The following is a 16,641-nucleotide window of genomic DNA, read 5'->3' as shown; positions in this document are numbered from 1 at the left end:
GCTTATTCATGTGAAACCAGTATGACTGACCAGTTGCATCCTAACTAAGAACTTAACAGACTTTTTTGTTTCTACTACTATTTTAATTAACCAGAGCTATCTTCAAACTAAATCTAGAATACCTCTTCTTCTATGTTCAATTAATATTCTGTGCAGGCAAAATAAGCTATTATAGTCAAGTGAAACTTGAGCCTACTGTTAACAACATACAACGCTTCCACACAGTCAGCTTGCAGTACCATCTATATTAGTGTCCCTTGCCTGTCAATACCTAAATCTGCCCTTAGAAGTCTACAGGATACCATCACCATTATCTTTTGAAAATTTGAGAACCTTAGTACTCTTCCTCCTGTGGAGGACCACAGACCTATTAACTGGATTTGGTCTGGTGACAGGCCATCAATTTATAGATTCCTGAGTCACTGACTAGTCTTGGTGGCTTCTTGGAACTGGAACCAGTCTCCAGCCTATTTTTAATTGCATTATTATACTGCCTTCTGCTTTCCTTTACAGTCATCTGCATGGTGCCCTCAGGCCATGGAGAAATCTCTCTGCACTCTTCTCTTCTTTGGGGGCTAGTTGCTACTTTCTTCTTTGCTATAACCTCACTCACTAGATGTGATTCTTTTCCCCCAACATGTTCCAGGACAGCCAGCTTGTTCTTCAACTCCATTTCAACCTCACTGGTCAGTTCTTCTCTTTATCCTCATAGTTGGAAACTTTCATTCTTCTCATTCATTCATTTTCATTCATTCTTCTCTTCTCATTTAGCAGATATTTGTATACCTTTATTCTGTGCATGCCATGTTTCCTCTCTAATGACCATTTCTTTACATTCTTACCTGGTCTCCAGATGCATTTACAGTTCTTCTATTTTCTCTTCTGAAGATTCTACCACTATGCAGCAATAACTTATTGCATAAGTTACTTTTGTCAGGTATCAAGGAGAAGATGCGATCTATAGCCTCTGCATCCAGTCACTTCATTGTTTCTACAATTCTCCTGGTGTCTCACAGCTGTTCTCAATGCACCAGCCTTCTTTTCTGAAAACTCAACACAAACTTCCCCATTTCTTATTTTTGCATAGCTTAAAAAAACAAAAAGAACCAAACTCTAGAAATGCAAATGTTCAAGTCCTTCAGCAGACTTAGCTTAACTCTACTGCATATAAAACACAGTCTGGCCATTAGATATTAAAAAAAGTATGATGCGAGATTTAACAGACCAGGCATTTTACAGATGCTGTGCTATACTATACTACAGCTTTTAGTAAATGCATACGCTGTAGCATTAATTACTCTCACAAAATACTATAAGTAATTTTGCATACTGTTAGAAAGGCACACATTATGCATGCCCAGCATACATAGATTTATTCAGTGCTGCAAAATTTACCTCCAAAAGCATAATAGCTTCAAGCACTCGATTCTGTTACTACACTAGAGTACAGTTCTTTACAGGAATTCTGCTATATTAATACACTGTCCTCCACCAAATACATCATTATGCATACTTAACTGTAAAACTAATAGAATAGAAAAAAAAATAAATCCCCAATTCATTCTTTGTTAGTAAAGTACATGTCTCTGACCTATCTGCACAAAGTTACTAGACAAGCTTTGGAAAGAATCTAAAAAGGAAAACAGTTTGAAACCAGATGCACCTTAAAATAAACCATGGCATATCTTACTAGTTAGATGTATGACTGTATCATGAAGCCCCACAAAGGTCTCATGGCTCTGCAGGTAATGGTGAATTTTTCAATTCTTAGCATATTTAATAATATGCTCCTCACTAGACTTTTTTTCTTTCCCCTAAAGAGGCATTATCAGAGTATTTACTAATGCTGCCAACACCAGAGCAGCATACCATTTTGTTCAAGCAGCAGCATGATTTCAGCTCCTAAACCAAATGTTCTCCAAACCTTCAGTGGCTTAAAGGACATTCATTAGTCCTATCTCTACTGAAATTATAAAGGTCTGCAAATGATAATTAAGTCATCTGACTTCAGCTGATATTAAAAATATTGTATCTGTATGCGAATGTAAGGATCATACATACAGGAAAAAGGGACTGAGACACTCCTTCCAAAAGTATATGCACACATGAAATAAACGTGAATCCATACCTGTTTGTTTATGTTGGCCCCCACTTGAATCAACCAATTCAGACACTGTGGATGTCCTCCAAAAGCAGCAATGTGGGCTGGTGTTTGAGCAAAACGTGTTGTACTGGCATTTACAGAAGCTCCAGCTCTTACTAACTGCATTAGGCACTCCAGCTTTAAAGACACGAGGGAATAAAACCAAAAATGTTACACAGATGTGCTATGACAATAAGCATGTGATAAATAAATATGTAAACCCTAGAAAAGATAAGTAGACTATTGAGACTACAGGGAGGCAAAACAAGAGAATATAAGCATTAGAATTTTCCCCTTCCTCCTTTTTATTCCTCCCTACTCTGGCCATAGGCCATACCAAAGATGCACGTAATTTTCACTATCAAAACTGAATACCAACATTTATTTTCAGGATAGGGGGAAAGAGGGCATAAATACCTCAGATCTGACTACAGAGCTATTTGGTTCACTACTGTTAAGGAAGTGGGGTGGGGGTGGGGGGGTGGAAACAACCAAAAACCCAAACAAAGCACAGAACTCAAGAAATTTGATCCAGCAAACTTGCAGACACGATACTAACCAGACATTATTAATGTTTGACAAAACAAGAGTGTTGTTAGGAGAGACAAAGATATACTCTCAGAAGAGTTTAGATGAAGGTAAATCAGAAAAATGCAAGAAATTTTATATTTCTTTAATCTTTCCCTAAACTGACAGAAGCAGATTACTAAAGGAAACTAAAACTGTTAACATTATAATAACTGACAACACTATAAAAGGTCTAAATTCTTTCCATCAATTTCTTGTTATTATGGTTGAATTGCTGTTATAAATAAATATATCAATAGGCTGCATGTCTGTGGCAATATCAGAAAAACTTTATTTTAAAAAGCTGCAGTATTTTGTCAGACCGTATTCTTTCATTTTCTTGTCACACTAACCAGAAGTGTCAGATATACACCTTCTATTTTTAGATGTTTATAGCACCACATCTGTAGAAGCCAAGCAAACCACACTCATGATGACCTCAACTTCCAAAAAAAAAAAAACCAAAAACCCACCACCACCACACGCACACAAAAAGCTCCTTTCCTGTCACACAGTAACATTGTCTTTTTGTTGATAGGAAAAGGAATGCACTATGCTAAAATAAACAGTTTAGTCTAGGCTTCCATTTATTGTGGTTAGATAACAAACACCACCACACACACGCAACAGCAAAACAAAAAACCTTTACACCAACTTGAGGCGCTGGTTCACATAAAAATCTAAGGGTCAGTCTCTCACAGATAAAGAAAATGTTTGTTAGCCACACCACAGTCTGTTCATACAGAAGGGAAAAAAAAAGGCACCAGAAGTCATCTGGCAATCTGGAAGTTTGGTTCAGAGACAAACATAAACATCAAGATCCCAATGTTCTTCTCTACTGCTGTATGTCAGTCTCTTTTTTAAACCTGTAAATTCCTGATCTTCATGAATTGCATACACAAAACTATCAACCGCTGTAGTGAAATATTTTGTATTAGTTTTGCAAACATCTTGTGAACTTCAACTGCTTTCTCCCCCCATATAAGTCAAACAAACACAGATGAACCCTATCCTTTAGGATGCACAAAAGTACTTTTCTGGACTGCAATGGACTAGACACAGATGTACTACTAACGCCCTAATTACATGAAGTAAACATGTAAGGGTGAGGGTAACTGAAATATTGCAGTATTGATGAATCTAGCTCCATAAACCTCAGCATTACCAATGACTAAGTACCTTCTCAAAAGCACTTATACTTAAGAAAAAAATTAATTTTTTTTTTTACATCAAAAGTCGTGTAAGCAATTTGTAATTCTAATGCTAGACTAGCCAAATACATTTTGTGTTTGCTAATCTTAGACTTTCCTCAGTGTTCACATGCTAGCACCCCCTAACATGGCTGCTAACCCTTAATAATTGTAACACTGTAATTATTAATAAGCAATGTGATGGAAAAATAATTCCAGCTACACCAAGAGGTTCCTCTAGTATAACTGCAAACAAAAATAAATTTCAGCCAGCTTTAAAACAATGGACTTCTAACAGAATTAATCGGAAAACACTTTTAGACAAGCATTACAACTTCAGCAAATATTATTTCCTGCATAGAAACCAGGCTGAAAGAATCTTCATAATCAGACAGGCATTACAGCCCACCAATTGAGACGGGAAAGACAGTGGTACTGGTTCACCAGTGGCATCTTGTGACAAAAATGCTTAAATCTGCTTTGTAACATGGTTATGCATCATAATTATCTACACAACTTCATGTTTAAATTGTTTCCTCTTGTATGCTTTATTTATGTTTTCATTATCTCTTGCAGGTTTTTAACACAGAATATAATGTTTCATACCATTAAAAGCTTAAGTATGGGTCTTCTGTATCACAGCTGTCATAGAAACCTGCTTCTTCCAACATTGTGGAAGAACAAGGTAAATTGCTGCAGATGAGAAAAGTCAACATAAAAACCAATACTGCACATGATTGATTATGCTCGAGATCATGACACAGAAGTCTGCTTTCATTAGCCTTTTAGCAGATGTTTTCCAGTGTTTTGTTATATCTCAAGCAGAGGTTAAACTTAAGAATGACAGGCCTCCACACAGGCCACAATGCTGGCAAAACACAAAGGAAGAGACAGGCACTTTTATCTGTACTACTTTTGTTCCAAAAGAAACAGAATATACTTGCTCCTATTTTGTTTCCTACAATGTAAACAGTCAAACGGCAAAAATAAAAGGTAGGAGAAGAGTACGACAAATAGATGCAGTCTGAGAAAATTAAAATACACATTCAAGTGGTTACAATGAGGTTAAATTAATGCAAGACACAGTGAATTAACAGCAACCTTGCTTTTTATACAAGCCCTTCATTTCCTATATCTGTGGCAGATTTTTAGATTGCTAACAATTTTACATTCTAACCCATGTTCTCAGAAATGTACAGGATGCCAGGGTAATTTAGGGCACTATATAATTAACTCTAATTGGAATATGGTAACTCTAATGAGAATTAATTGACATCTCAAGATATGAGCACTTCTCTGCAGTCAGGGAATGTCCTGAAAATGCAAACACTGCCACAGATACTCAACACATGTTAATATGGACTTGCTACTTACGTCTAAAAGGAAGTCCATGCTGTCATTAAAACTCCAGATAAACATCCAGAAATAACTGGCTGTAGTATCTATTACTTTTAACTGACTCTGCTGGTATTTTATTTATTAGTTGCAAGCTGCAAAACTATGTTCAGTAGCTGCCACTGAACATTTTCAAAACCAATGTTTTAAAACTCTAATACTTTGGGAAGCAGAACTCTCCAACTGAAGTTTTGATAAACCTGAAATGGGGGAGGGGGCGGGAAGAGGTGAAAAGGAACAAAAGACATACAAATGTCTTATGCAAATGTCCACTAAGCGCAGCTATTGTTTCAGTGCTGGCAACCCTCTATTAACTGGTGAGAGGCAAAAAGTACAGCTGTGCCACAAAAAGTCAGTCGAATTTGGGGTCCAGTTACACTGCTCGAACTCTTTCAATTGCCTTGTATAGTCTCTGGCTCAGAGGAATGCGCACTACCTAACAAGACTATAAAACCTGCAGATAACTTCTGTAGACTGTAATTGCCCAGACCCTGTCACAAGGCTTTTGGGATAAAGTACATGTATACAAAGTACATGCATACAAGGCTTTTGGGATAAAGTACATGTACAAAAACCATGTACAGCCTATGTCATCTTTGCAAGTCTCATTTCATTTGCCATATTTTTCCCCCTTATATACAACAAAAACAGGCATCAAATTTTGCCCATACCCAAGGATGGCTGTGGCAAACAAACACACTGCCTTGCAGACTGACTTGTTACCTTTGTCATCTGTTTCTTCAAGAGTCTCTTGAATGGAAACTAGAACATACACAGAAACCTCACACAATCTACGATGGTTACCAGAAAGCTGAAGATGCTTAAAGGAAAAACAGAAAACAAAACACATCACACACACCTCCAACACAAAAGCACAACTGCTATAAGCTCATACTGAAGAGATTCTTGTGAGATGGAAAAAATGAAGCAGAAGACTGGTAACACCAAATCAGTACCTTCATATTTTCTATGAATGTACTTCACAATAAAACTTAAAGCACTGTTTTTTTTTTTTTTCCCCCTAAGTGTATATTAGCTTCTTTCTGAACAGGTAATAGGTTGTTTTAGGTCTTGGCTTTTGGGGGTTTGGGGATTTTTGTCTGTTTTGTGGTGTGTTTTGGTGGCTTTTTTGTGGCTTTTTTTTTTGAGGGGTTTATTTTTTTGGTTTTTTTTTTTTTTGAAGACTTAAGGGCTAGTTAGCTACGCCTCCAAAATGTTTCTCAAACAAGCACTGCAGATAAGATCATGTAACATATGGAAACCATGTCTTAATGTACTTTAATAAACCGTAACGACTGCCTGAATACGTTCATTTTCTTCCTCCGGCACACAAACAATAAATAAGTACAAATACATTGGAAATGGGAAGGAGAACAAGAACAAAAGCCCCTCGAAATCCAAAGCTGGACAAATTGATTAGGAAGAAAACCAAATCCCAGCCCTCTATGGTGAAATTCTGCCTAGGCGGTAACACTCACCACATTAGAAACATGAAGGGCCTACGTAAAACCAGGGAATTAAGATACCACTTATCTTAAGAACTGCAAGATAATGTAGCTACTTCTTATATTTTGATCTTTTCTGCACCGCAACCATGCCAATTAATGCAGTCAATCCCGTACTCGCATCTGCGCGCGTATCAACCACCGTTTATTTTTCACGCTGAAGGCAACAGAGCAGCGCTTGACAAGCACACCCATCTTCTGCACGAACTGCCAGCGAGCCGGTAGTCATAACACAGGCACCACAACAAAGCAGTCTCCAGGTGCGGAGCCCGAGGACCATTAAGGGCAGCGGCTGTGCTCTGCGGACAAAGCACGCTGGGGGGGGGGGGCGCGGGGAGCGCGGCCGGCCGCTGCTGGCCGGGGCTAGAGGGGAGCCCCCGGCCGCTGCTCCTCCCCTTTGGCGGCCGCCGCTCGGCCGCCCGGCTGCGAGACCCAGAGGCGCCTCCATCGGCCAGCCTGACAGGAGGGCAGCGAAAAACGGGCCCGCTCCAGCCGGCGACACGGAGAGGACGAATGATCGGGGGGCGGCAGGGGCCACCGGCCCTACCCCCGCCTCGCTGACCGCTGGTAAGCCGGGACAGAAGCCCAGCGCCGCCGCTGTTCCCACCCGATCCCCGGAGCGACAACGGGCAGCCATGGCGGAGGGCGACGGGACGGCGGCAGCCGCCTCCCGGCAGAGCGCGCGCAAGGGACAAAGATGGCGCCGCTTTGCGCGCGAGCGGGACCCGCGCCCTCCTTCCCCTTCAACACCTTCCCCCCCCCACCTCCCCCCCCCCCCCCCACCTCCCCCCCCCCCCCCCCCGCGCGCTCCCGGTCCTCGCTCCGCCGGCCGGGCCGGGCCGGGCCGGGCCCCACCTTGCCGAAGTGCGCGGCCCAGTGGATGGGCGTCCAGCCGTAGAAGGAATCCTCCGCCGCCAGGTCGGAGCGGGGCGAGCTCTGGAGCAGCGCGCACAGGGCTGGCAGGTCCCCATCGCGGCAAGCGCGGTGAAGGGGGAAGCGCAGGGTCAGCAGCTCCTCGCTAGAGAAGCCCGCCTCGGGGCCGGCTCCCAGCGACATGGCGGGCAGGGGGGGGCAGCAGCGGCGGTGGCAGGGGTGAGGAGAGGGGAAATAGGAAGGAAGGGATGGGGGGAAGGAGGAAAGAGAGAGAGGGCACGGGCAGGCGCGCTCTGCCCGCCCTGCAAGCGGCGGCGAATGCGGCGGCCGCGAGCTGCCCGAGCACAAAGGAAGCGGGGCGGGGCCGCTGACGCCGCTCCGCCCAGCGCGGGCGGTGCCGGGCGCCCCGCGGGGAGCCGGGCTGGGCCTCGGGGGGGGCGCGGCCGTGGGGAGGTTTTGGCTGCCCGAGGCGGCAGAGCGGCAGCCGCCGCCGCTGCCTGGGGGTGCGAGTTTGGCGGCAGCCCCGGGGCAGGGCGGGAGCGGCCTGGCGCAGTCGGGCGGGCTGGTGGGGAGGGCCGAGGCGCCGGCGGGGAGGCGGCGGGTTTCTGCTCTCCCTGCCCGGGTGGAAACCGGTGGCGGGAGCCTTCCCGAGCTCTCAGCGGAGGAGTCGGCCTCCCAGCCGGGCTGTGCTCCCTGCCAAGCGCCCGCGCGGTTGCAGCAGCAGTTAAGGAGGCAGGACGGTGGTCTGTGTGAAAGCACTCACGGGAGCAGAGTTCATGGAAACAAAGAGAACCTCGTCAAACCCCCTTCCAGGCGTCACGCAGCCTTCACCTGAGCAGACTCCCCTCTGCTCTAAGGGGCTGCTGGTGTGTGCAATGCGTTTCCTTGCCGGGGACCCTGACCCGCTCGCTGTCTGGATGGTCAGTTGTGGTGATTCTGTAACTGTAAGTGCTTTCAGGCCAAATTCAGGATTCCAAGGTCACTGTTGTTTCACTGTCTAATGGACTACAAACCAAAGGATAACCTTGTTAGTGACTGATTAAAATGACAATGACAAATTTGCAGTTGCAACTAAAAGCCACTCATAGAATGCTTTGGGTTGGAAGGGACTTTATAGTTCCAGTCCCCCTGCCCCAGGCAGGGAAACCTTGCACTAGATCGGGTTGCTCAAAGCCCCATCCGACCTGGCCTAGGGATGGAGCATCCATGATTTCTCTGGGCCATCTGTATCAGTGTCTCATCACCCTCACAGTAAAGAAATTGTTCCTAATATCTAATTTAAATCTCCCCTCTTTCAGTTTAAAGCCATTCCCCCTAGTCCTGTCACTACATGTCCCTGTAAAACGTCCCTCTCCAGATTTCATGTAGGTCCCTTTAGGTACTGGAAGGCTCCTCTAAGGCCTTTCAGAAACCTTTTCTAGGCTGAACAACCCCAGCTCTCTCAGCCTGTGTCCATAGCAGAGATGTTTCAGCCCTCTGGTCATCTTCATGGCCTCTTCTGTACTCACTCCAACAGGTCCATGTCCCTCTTGTGTTGGGGGCCCCAGACCTGGACACACTATTGCAGGTGGGGTCTCATGAGAGCAGTCCTTGAGTAAGGACTCCACAAAAACTTTAGGAATCTTTTGCTGATTGCCCCTAATTGTTTTCTGTCCAAAGTATTTGTGAACTACTTACTGTAGCAAAATTAAATTGATGGTAGTGGGTTGGTTTAAGCCTAAATACATTCATCTGCCCCTGAAAATCAAGGAATGTTCCTTTTTCAGTATATACTCTTAAGCAATGTAAACTGGGAATTATGTTTAGGAGCACAGAAGGTACAAAGTAATTTCTGTTAAAAGTACCAGGAGACCTAGACAGTTTAAAAGCTTTTCTTTAACATCAGGTTGAATTGATCATTAAGGTATTGTGTAATATCTTTTGCTTATAACAGGAATTCTGCCTTCTCAGAAGGTATGTTGATTTTCTCTCTTATGGAAGCAAAACCCAGAAATTAGGAAAACTAAACCAGTCATAAATGTTTTTGGATTACAGTTTGTGCATGAGAAATGTGAATTTTGTATTGTGATGGGTGGAAACCAGTCTCTGAAATTATTTGGCTTAAGTGGATTTTTAAATTACTTTTCTGATTGAACTAGTAGTGGAATGTATGAAGATTGTAGTTATTTTTGTTTGGGGTTTTATTTAAATAGCTTTTTTAAGTTCCATATACTATTTGAGGGGGAACTCTGTTGGGCTCACATGTGACTGTTAGTTTCCAGTTTTTGCTGAAACTGTCCCTGATCATGGTTTTGTATACTCTCAGCAAGTATGTATTGTGGTTCCATAGGAGTTCCTCGTTTATTTAGCTTCATTGTATTTTGGCATAGCTGAACTGTGTATGTATGATATCCTATCCTCAGAAATAAGATTCCAACACAAAGAAAAACACCTACCTTCAAGCAGAAAAAACTGCACCTTGGAATACAGCCATCATAAAACACCCTCTTGACATATGCCTCCCATAGCAAAGAGTCTTTTTGTACATATGTAAAATCTTAGAAAAGAAATTAGATGTACAGCATATGGGGTAAATTTTTAGTTGTCAAAGAGGTGATAAGGACGTTCATTCACTGTGGAAAGGGCTGATTCTGAGTGGGTGCTTTCCAAAATGCTGTTGCAGCAGCTAACAGGAGATTTGGCTGAAGATTTTCCTTAAAATATCACAGTGATTGCCTGAGCTAGAAACAAGGGGTTTAGACTGTGAAAACTATAGCAAAATGAAACACCTTACTTGTGTTCTCAGGTTTGTTTTGATCTGGACAGTCAGTAATAACATATGTCTCTACTTCGGGCAAGCAGCACAAGTCTGGTATCAAGAACTATGATATTTAACTATAAATTCATAAAAATTATTAAATTTGTATGTGGTTGTATTTTTATAGCACTATCAAGACAGAGAATACAAAGATAGAAAGTTGGCTTTTGAAACCTTTGATTTTACCTTAGCCGTGTTCTTCATTGTGGCATTATTTAAACTGTAGAGGCTTATTTCATTAGGTTTTCTATCTGCAAAATAAGAATAATAAAATCATGTCCTGAGTGGCTGTAAGAAGCTCCATTAATCAAAGTGCTTTGAGGTAAAAATATAACACTACAATAGGAATATACAGATGAGGAATTCCAGCACTTGAAGTTGGTGCAGCTAATATTTGCATCTCCTAGATATTATTCCGTCTTCACCAAAACAAAATAATACTTAGATTTCTACAAGGCTGCTAAGTTACAGATCTCAGAATGATGTGTAAAGGAGGGTGAATTAGAAATAAGCTCTTTTATAGATGGCAACACTGCAGCACGGGAAAGGTAAACGCTTTGGCCAGGGGAGGGAGTACTTTCAGCTACCGCAACTTTCAGTTTAGTACCTTATCCTTTGCGTTACAAACACGTTCATCTTCTGTTGGATCTGGCCTTTGTTTTCACATGCTCTACGAGTTTATTATTCTGCATGCATTTCTGGTTTTGGGTTATGTAGATTCACCACCACTACCCCCAATATGTAGCTAGGCAGATGCTAACAATTTACATCAGTATGCCTTGTTCTGGGATTAAATAAGAAAGGCCCCACGAGATAGAGCAGTTGAAAGAAAAAAAAGGGAGGAAAAAACCCCAAACCAACCCAATCCCCAGAACCATAACTTATGTTATAAAAATAGTCATTACCAAAATACCTGCTATTAAAGAATACAGTTTCTTAGGTTGAAAACAGGCAAACTGTTTCTTATGGTGTTGTATAAGCATTGACAAAGTTGTTCACGTACTGTTTATAATAAAAAGCAATAAATATATAAAAAAGTGGGTTATAGTGAAGATGAACAAGAATTAAATATTCCTGAATTTGAGAAGATAGATTAAAGATTTGCATGTATTTTTTTCTCTGTTACTGGGATATAGGAACCGCCATACTGAATAAATGCAGTGGTCTACCTTGTTTCCTTATAGACACTGTCTTTATTTACCTCCTAGCACTCCATGTAAGACAGACAGACAGACAATTGCTGTTCTATTCATTCTAGAAAGGGGGAAGCAGAATGCAGAGAAGGGAGGAAGCTTCAACAATGCCACATAGGAATTCTGCATCTTTCGTAACTGAATTCCTCATTGTGAGGTCAACCTTTTTTATTTCCTGCTGGTCATCTACACCAGCAGTTCCAAAATAGACAAGCACACTGCTCTCCATATTATACTGATTCCATAATCAGTCTGTAGTTGGCATATGACTTGGGGAGTCACATTTGTCTCTCTCTGATTTAAATTGTGAATCATTATCCAGATAAACGTAAAATTTAGTCTGTTTTCATATTCTGCTTTTCCATTTACTTCCTTAATATGTTTTGGCAATGGGCTTTATAAGCTAACTGATTTTAATAGAAATTAAGTTTTAATTAAAAATGCTTTCTTTAGCTGCAGTCATATGTTGTGAAACTGGAGACATGGGAATTCTGGTTTTAATTTTTTTAATATTTCATGACAATTACATTATAATTCATTCTTTTGTGCTTCTCTGTCATTATCACGGTTAGCTTCTATAAGGAACAATGACAAATCTGGAAGATATTTTCAACAGTCTTTCTGTCCGAAAGATCAGATATGTAAAGTATAAATCTGCTATGTGATTCTTTCTGGAAAATAGATTTGGTTTCCCTGACAGGTATAGCTGCTATTGTGGTCTGTTTGCACATAGCGTAATTCGGGAAATTGACAGTCATGGGTTAAACTGTAATTTACAACCTTTTATGAAAAAGGGGAAACAATAATACATAATATCTCAGGTTCTTTTTATTTCCTGGTTTGTATGAAGACAGATTTTAGTATTTAATATGTCTTATAAACTGAAATTCTTTAATGGAATGCAATAAATAGTATGCTTACAGTATTGCTTACACAAAAAAATACATTCCTGATTATTTTATGACTCAGAAGAGTTCACCTACTAAATTTAGCAGCCCACAGTTTTGTATATTTGAAAAAAAAAATGTTATTTGCAGGCCTATTTGCATTAATTTTGCCTTCAGTTCTATTCCTGGTCTTTTAAGGGAAGTGAGAGGTTTTGTTTCTGTTTCTGTCAGATCAAGGAGGTAGACTTCATGTTTTGTTGGGGCGTTTAACGGAACTGAATTTCCCCATGGAAAGAAACAGAAAAAGACATGGAGGAGTTTATAGGCAAAGCGGGGTGGAAGAAGAGACTTGTTTTATTTTAACTAAGTTTGCTTTTGCATTTTCTTCTGGTTAAAGGCTGAGAAAGCAAGTGGTCTGTAAATGAGGACTTCTTGAATATTCAAGAGAGTCTAACAAGACTAATTTAGAAAGTACGTTATTTTTAAACTGTTTTGTGAAAAAGGGTTTGCTGGCTTACATAACTGTAATGTACTCAGCTTCTCTGTGCCATTCTGATACAAATAAATTATATTTGCCCATTTTTCCTTTCAGACAGGGTGAATGTAAGTATTTGATAATAATTTGTACAGAACAAAGGTTGAGGTAGGGTTTTTTTTTGTTGTTAAAAAATACTGTGGAATTTCATCGAATATGTAATTCATTCAAATCCTCCCATTCTTGCTGTAGGATGCTTGCATTGGTTATCACTTAGGGTTTTATTTACTCGCCCACACATACATGTCTAGTGCCTCTTGAGATGGCCAAGAATGTTCTTCCGTGGTGCCAGCTGCTGCTGCAAAAAGGAGTCAGTTCACCGAGGTGCTGTGCCATGCCTGTGCAGAACTAATAGACCCTTTGGGAGTCCAAAGGCTTTGTAGGCTGCATTGGGCGTCTAAGTTCTGAAACCGGAGTCCTCCGTCAATGTCATTTGCATTGATGTGCCCAGTCACATAAGGAGTTCCTCACATTTTGCCTGGTCCTCAATCCCACAAAACTTTCTGTCTTCGAAGGAGGTTGTCAGAGAGAGTTGCTTGCTCCCTCCTGTGTTATTGCATGAATCCTGTTCTGTGGGGCATTATACTATCTCCTTGTGTTTCATTTTGTTTTCCTATCTAAAATGTTGAGGGGGATTTTACAAAAGGACAAACTTCTTCAAACATTATTGACAAGCTGAGAGAGCTGGGCTTGTTCAGCCTGGAGAAGAGAAGGCTCAGGAGAGACCTCAGAGCAGCCTTCCAGTACCTAAAGAGAGCCTACAAGAAATATGGAAAGGGACTTCTCACAAGGCATGCAGTGACAGGACAAGGGGGAATAGCTTTAAACTGAAAGAAGGTGCATTGAGGTTAGTCATTAGGAAGAAACTCTTTACTGAGATAGTGGTGAGATACTGGCACAGATTGCCCAGGGATGCTGTGGCTGCCCAATGCCTGGCATTGTTCAAGGCCAAGTTGGATGGGGCTTTGAGCAATCTGCTCTAGTGAAAGGTGTCCCTGCCATGGCAGGGGGGTTGGAACTAGAAGGTCCCTTCCAAGCCAAACCATTCTATGATTCTGTGATTATTCATCATTACCATCTTTTTTTTTTTTTTTAACTCTTTGTGAACTGTGATGAAGATAAAACATTTCATCAGATGCCATGAATTTATTTTAGCAATGGTGGGAATTTTCCATCATTTTTCTAGTGTAAAATAGAGGCTGACTCATAATTTTCAAGGGCTAGTTCAAAGATTCGTATTGCTTCCCATTTTTTATTGAATTAAACCACAGCTGAGCGGTGTACCCCCTGAAGTACGATGTTCTTATCTGGAATTTTTGTTCTCTTCACCTTCCTTCAGTGAAGACCAAGTGTTCTGTTGTGATCACTCCTAAAACAGAATAGGAAATAAACATTATTGTTTCCGATGGAAGTTACTGGGAGAAACAGCTGAAACATTTTGTAAGAATTAATTTAATAAACTTAAAAACGTCAGTGCTCAAGTGCTAAAACTAAGTTTGCATAGTATGTGAGGCCTTTGAAGGCATAAAGATCAGAAAATTAATAGCAGCAGTAGCTGCTAACATGGAAAAAAAAAGCCATGGGTGGAAAACCAGTAAACTGAAAGTCCTTTATCCTCCCTTCCAGCCCTCAGTTCTCAGAGTTTTGTCTGGCAAGGAAAGCAGAGAATCTGTCTGACTTTCAAATAATTACTGATGTATTACTCCATTGCAGGCTAGTAGCAAAGAGCAGCTGTGCCTGGTAGCCAGAGCCAACTTCTGCCTTTCCCATCCCCCGTTTCTGACTGCCTTCCCTGGAGAAAGCTATCTCACTATTAAATAAACTCGGGCTGGGTTGCAAGACAAACCAAGATTTCAAAGGAAAAATATTTACCCATGCATAAAGAAGCCCTTTTTTAAAACCTCGCTATTTAGGAAGCGATGTGATTCTGTGGGTTACAAATAAAACCAGGTTTGTTACACTACAGTTGTAAAGCTGCCATCTTTTATGAGCCTGGGAAGAGTGACCTTATTCATCATGAGGCTTTGTCAATTTTGCCTCCATGCAACTGTTCTCTTCTTGATACATGTGAGTCATCAGGGCCATGCTTCACCGAGAGGTTGGGTGCCTAAAAAGTACAGGAGATAATTATAGTTGTCGGCTTTTTGTCAAACTACCTTTCTTTTTTCCACATTCCTCACCAGTTTTAGTGGAAAATTAACATTTCTTGAGAGGCAGGATACCAGCATTGTGGTAAGAAACAGTTCTGTAAGAAATCAATACCAAACCATTTCCATTTTCCACCTATATTGGGCCTGAGCCACAGTAATAAAAAGGTCCTTCAATGTCCTCATCCTCAAATTGTGTTCTGATTGTAAAAATAGAAAAAGAAAACACAAGTAGGAGTTCTCGGCAGAGTTGCAGGACTGCCAAAAGTTCGTGATATCTCCACTTAGCTTTACATTTAAGGTGAATGTAAAACTGACTGCCTGACTGCTTGTGTTCAGTAAATAACTTTTATCTGAAAAAGCACACGAATGTGTGGAGGAGTCTTGCTCAAGTGCCTGTGTAAATAATTCACATGCTGACTCCTTAAATTCCTTCTGGTATTTCATTAGCAATGCTGTCTTCCTCCACTGTCATGCTGTGGTAAGTAGTTGCCATGTTGTAGCCAGCTGTTCAGCAACATGTTCATGTCATTTTTGTTGTACTCTGAGGTGTTTTGAGATGCAAAGAATGCAGAGGATGCCCTCACACCCTGAGGAAGGCTACCACAGGCCACTGCACATTGCAACTCCTAGAATTCATGGCTGCTGGTACAGAATCTATGTAACAGAGCATAACAAACCTTTCACACCAAACCAGACTTTCTTATATTAAGAATCATATTACCCATAAGTATTCTATCTAATATTTTGTTTGGCACTTGGATGGAAGCTTGAAGTCGTACATTTATATAATATTTATTGAGATGTTAAGTGGAACAATAACCAAATCTGTAGCTTGATTGCATCTACATGGATGTGGAATTAATAAATCGTGGTAATTTTACAGTTCACTAATCCAGATGTCTTTCCATGGAAAAATATTTAATAAAGGGAAAAATGCCATATCCTCTTACAAGGAGGACAAACAAAAATCTTGAGAAAGGTGAAGAGTGTGAAATGTCTGTGCTTGAGCCTGGCAAGTGTTCTTGGAACCTGCACGCTGTTCAGTGAGATTAGGTGCTTGTATTTGAGGGGTTTAGTCCTTATTCAGTGAAGAAAGAGCATCTCCTCCCCAGACTGATTTATGAAAGCAATTGTAGTACCATCTTTTTGTCAAAGAGGATGGTGCCTGGTGTTTCATTTGTTTGTGAAAGAGTGCAGACTAAGCAGCCTATATTCTCAGTACAGGTTTCTGTTTTAGCTAACATCATATGAAAGGAGCCATCTTGTGGTTGTCTCTTTTTCAAATGTTGTTGTAATATTGCCTTGAAAAGCTGAAGCGAAAGACGCCTCTATGCTTCTGTGATAATTTTTCTTCTAGTTGTTTAGAATAGATGTCAGCAAACTTACTTTAGATAGATTAGCTCATT

At 41.2% G+C, this 16,641-nt stretch overlaps 1 protein-coding gene and 1 long non-coding RNA gene across 4 annotated transcripts in view; one reads left to right on the top strand and one right to left on the bottom strand.

Annotated features, from left to right (window-relative positions):
- ANKRD10 (ankyrin repeat domain 10) overlaps positions 1 to 8,027 on the bottom strand; it is a 38,126-nt gene extending 30,099 nt beyond the window's left edge. For both annotated transcript variants that reach the window (XM_065677912.1, XM_065677913.1), the window contains exons 1-2: positions 7,656 to 8,027; positions 2,129 to 2,281 (exon numbers count right to left, since the gene is read on the bottom strand). In XM_065677912.1, the coding sequence (XP_065533984.1) occupies positions 2,129 to 2,281; positions 7,656 to 7,856 (354 nt within the window). In that variant the 5' untranslated portion in view covers positions 7,857 to 8,027. The remainder of the gene's footprint in view (positions 1 to 2,128; positions 2,282 to 7,655) is intronic.
- The window catches only part of LOC136013672 (uncharacterized), a 34,627-nt gene continuing 25,174 nt past the window's right edge, over positions 7,189 to 16,641 (top strand). For both annotated transcript variants that reach the window (XR_010612310.1, XR_010612309.1), the window contains exon 1: positions 7,189 to 7,367. This is a non-coding gene — a long non-coding RNA (uncharacterized LOC136013672). The remainder of the gene's footprint in view (positions 7,368 to 16,641) is intronic.

Source organism: Lathamus discolor, chromosome 4 (genome assembly GCF_037157495.1).
Source record: "Lathamus discolor isolate bLatDis1 chromosome 4, bLatDis1.hap1, whole genome shotgun sequence".
In the NCBI taxonomy this organism is placed as follows: Eukaryota; Metazoa; Chordata; class Aves; order Psittaciformes; family Psittacidae; genus Lathamus; species Lathamus discolor.
The sequence above is the reverse complement of the archived record's forward strand: the minus strand, read 5'-3'. Positions and strand labels throughout refer to the sequence as shown.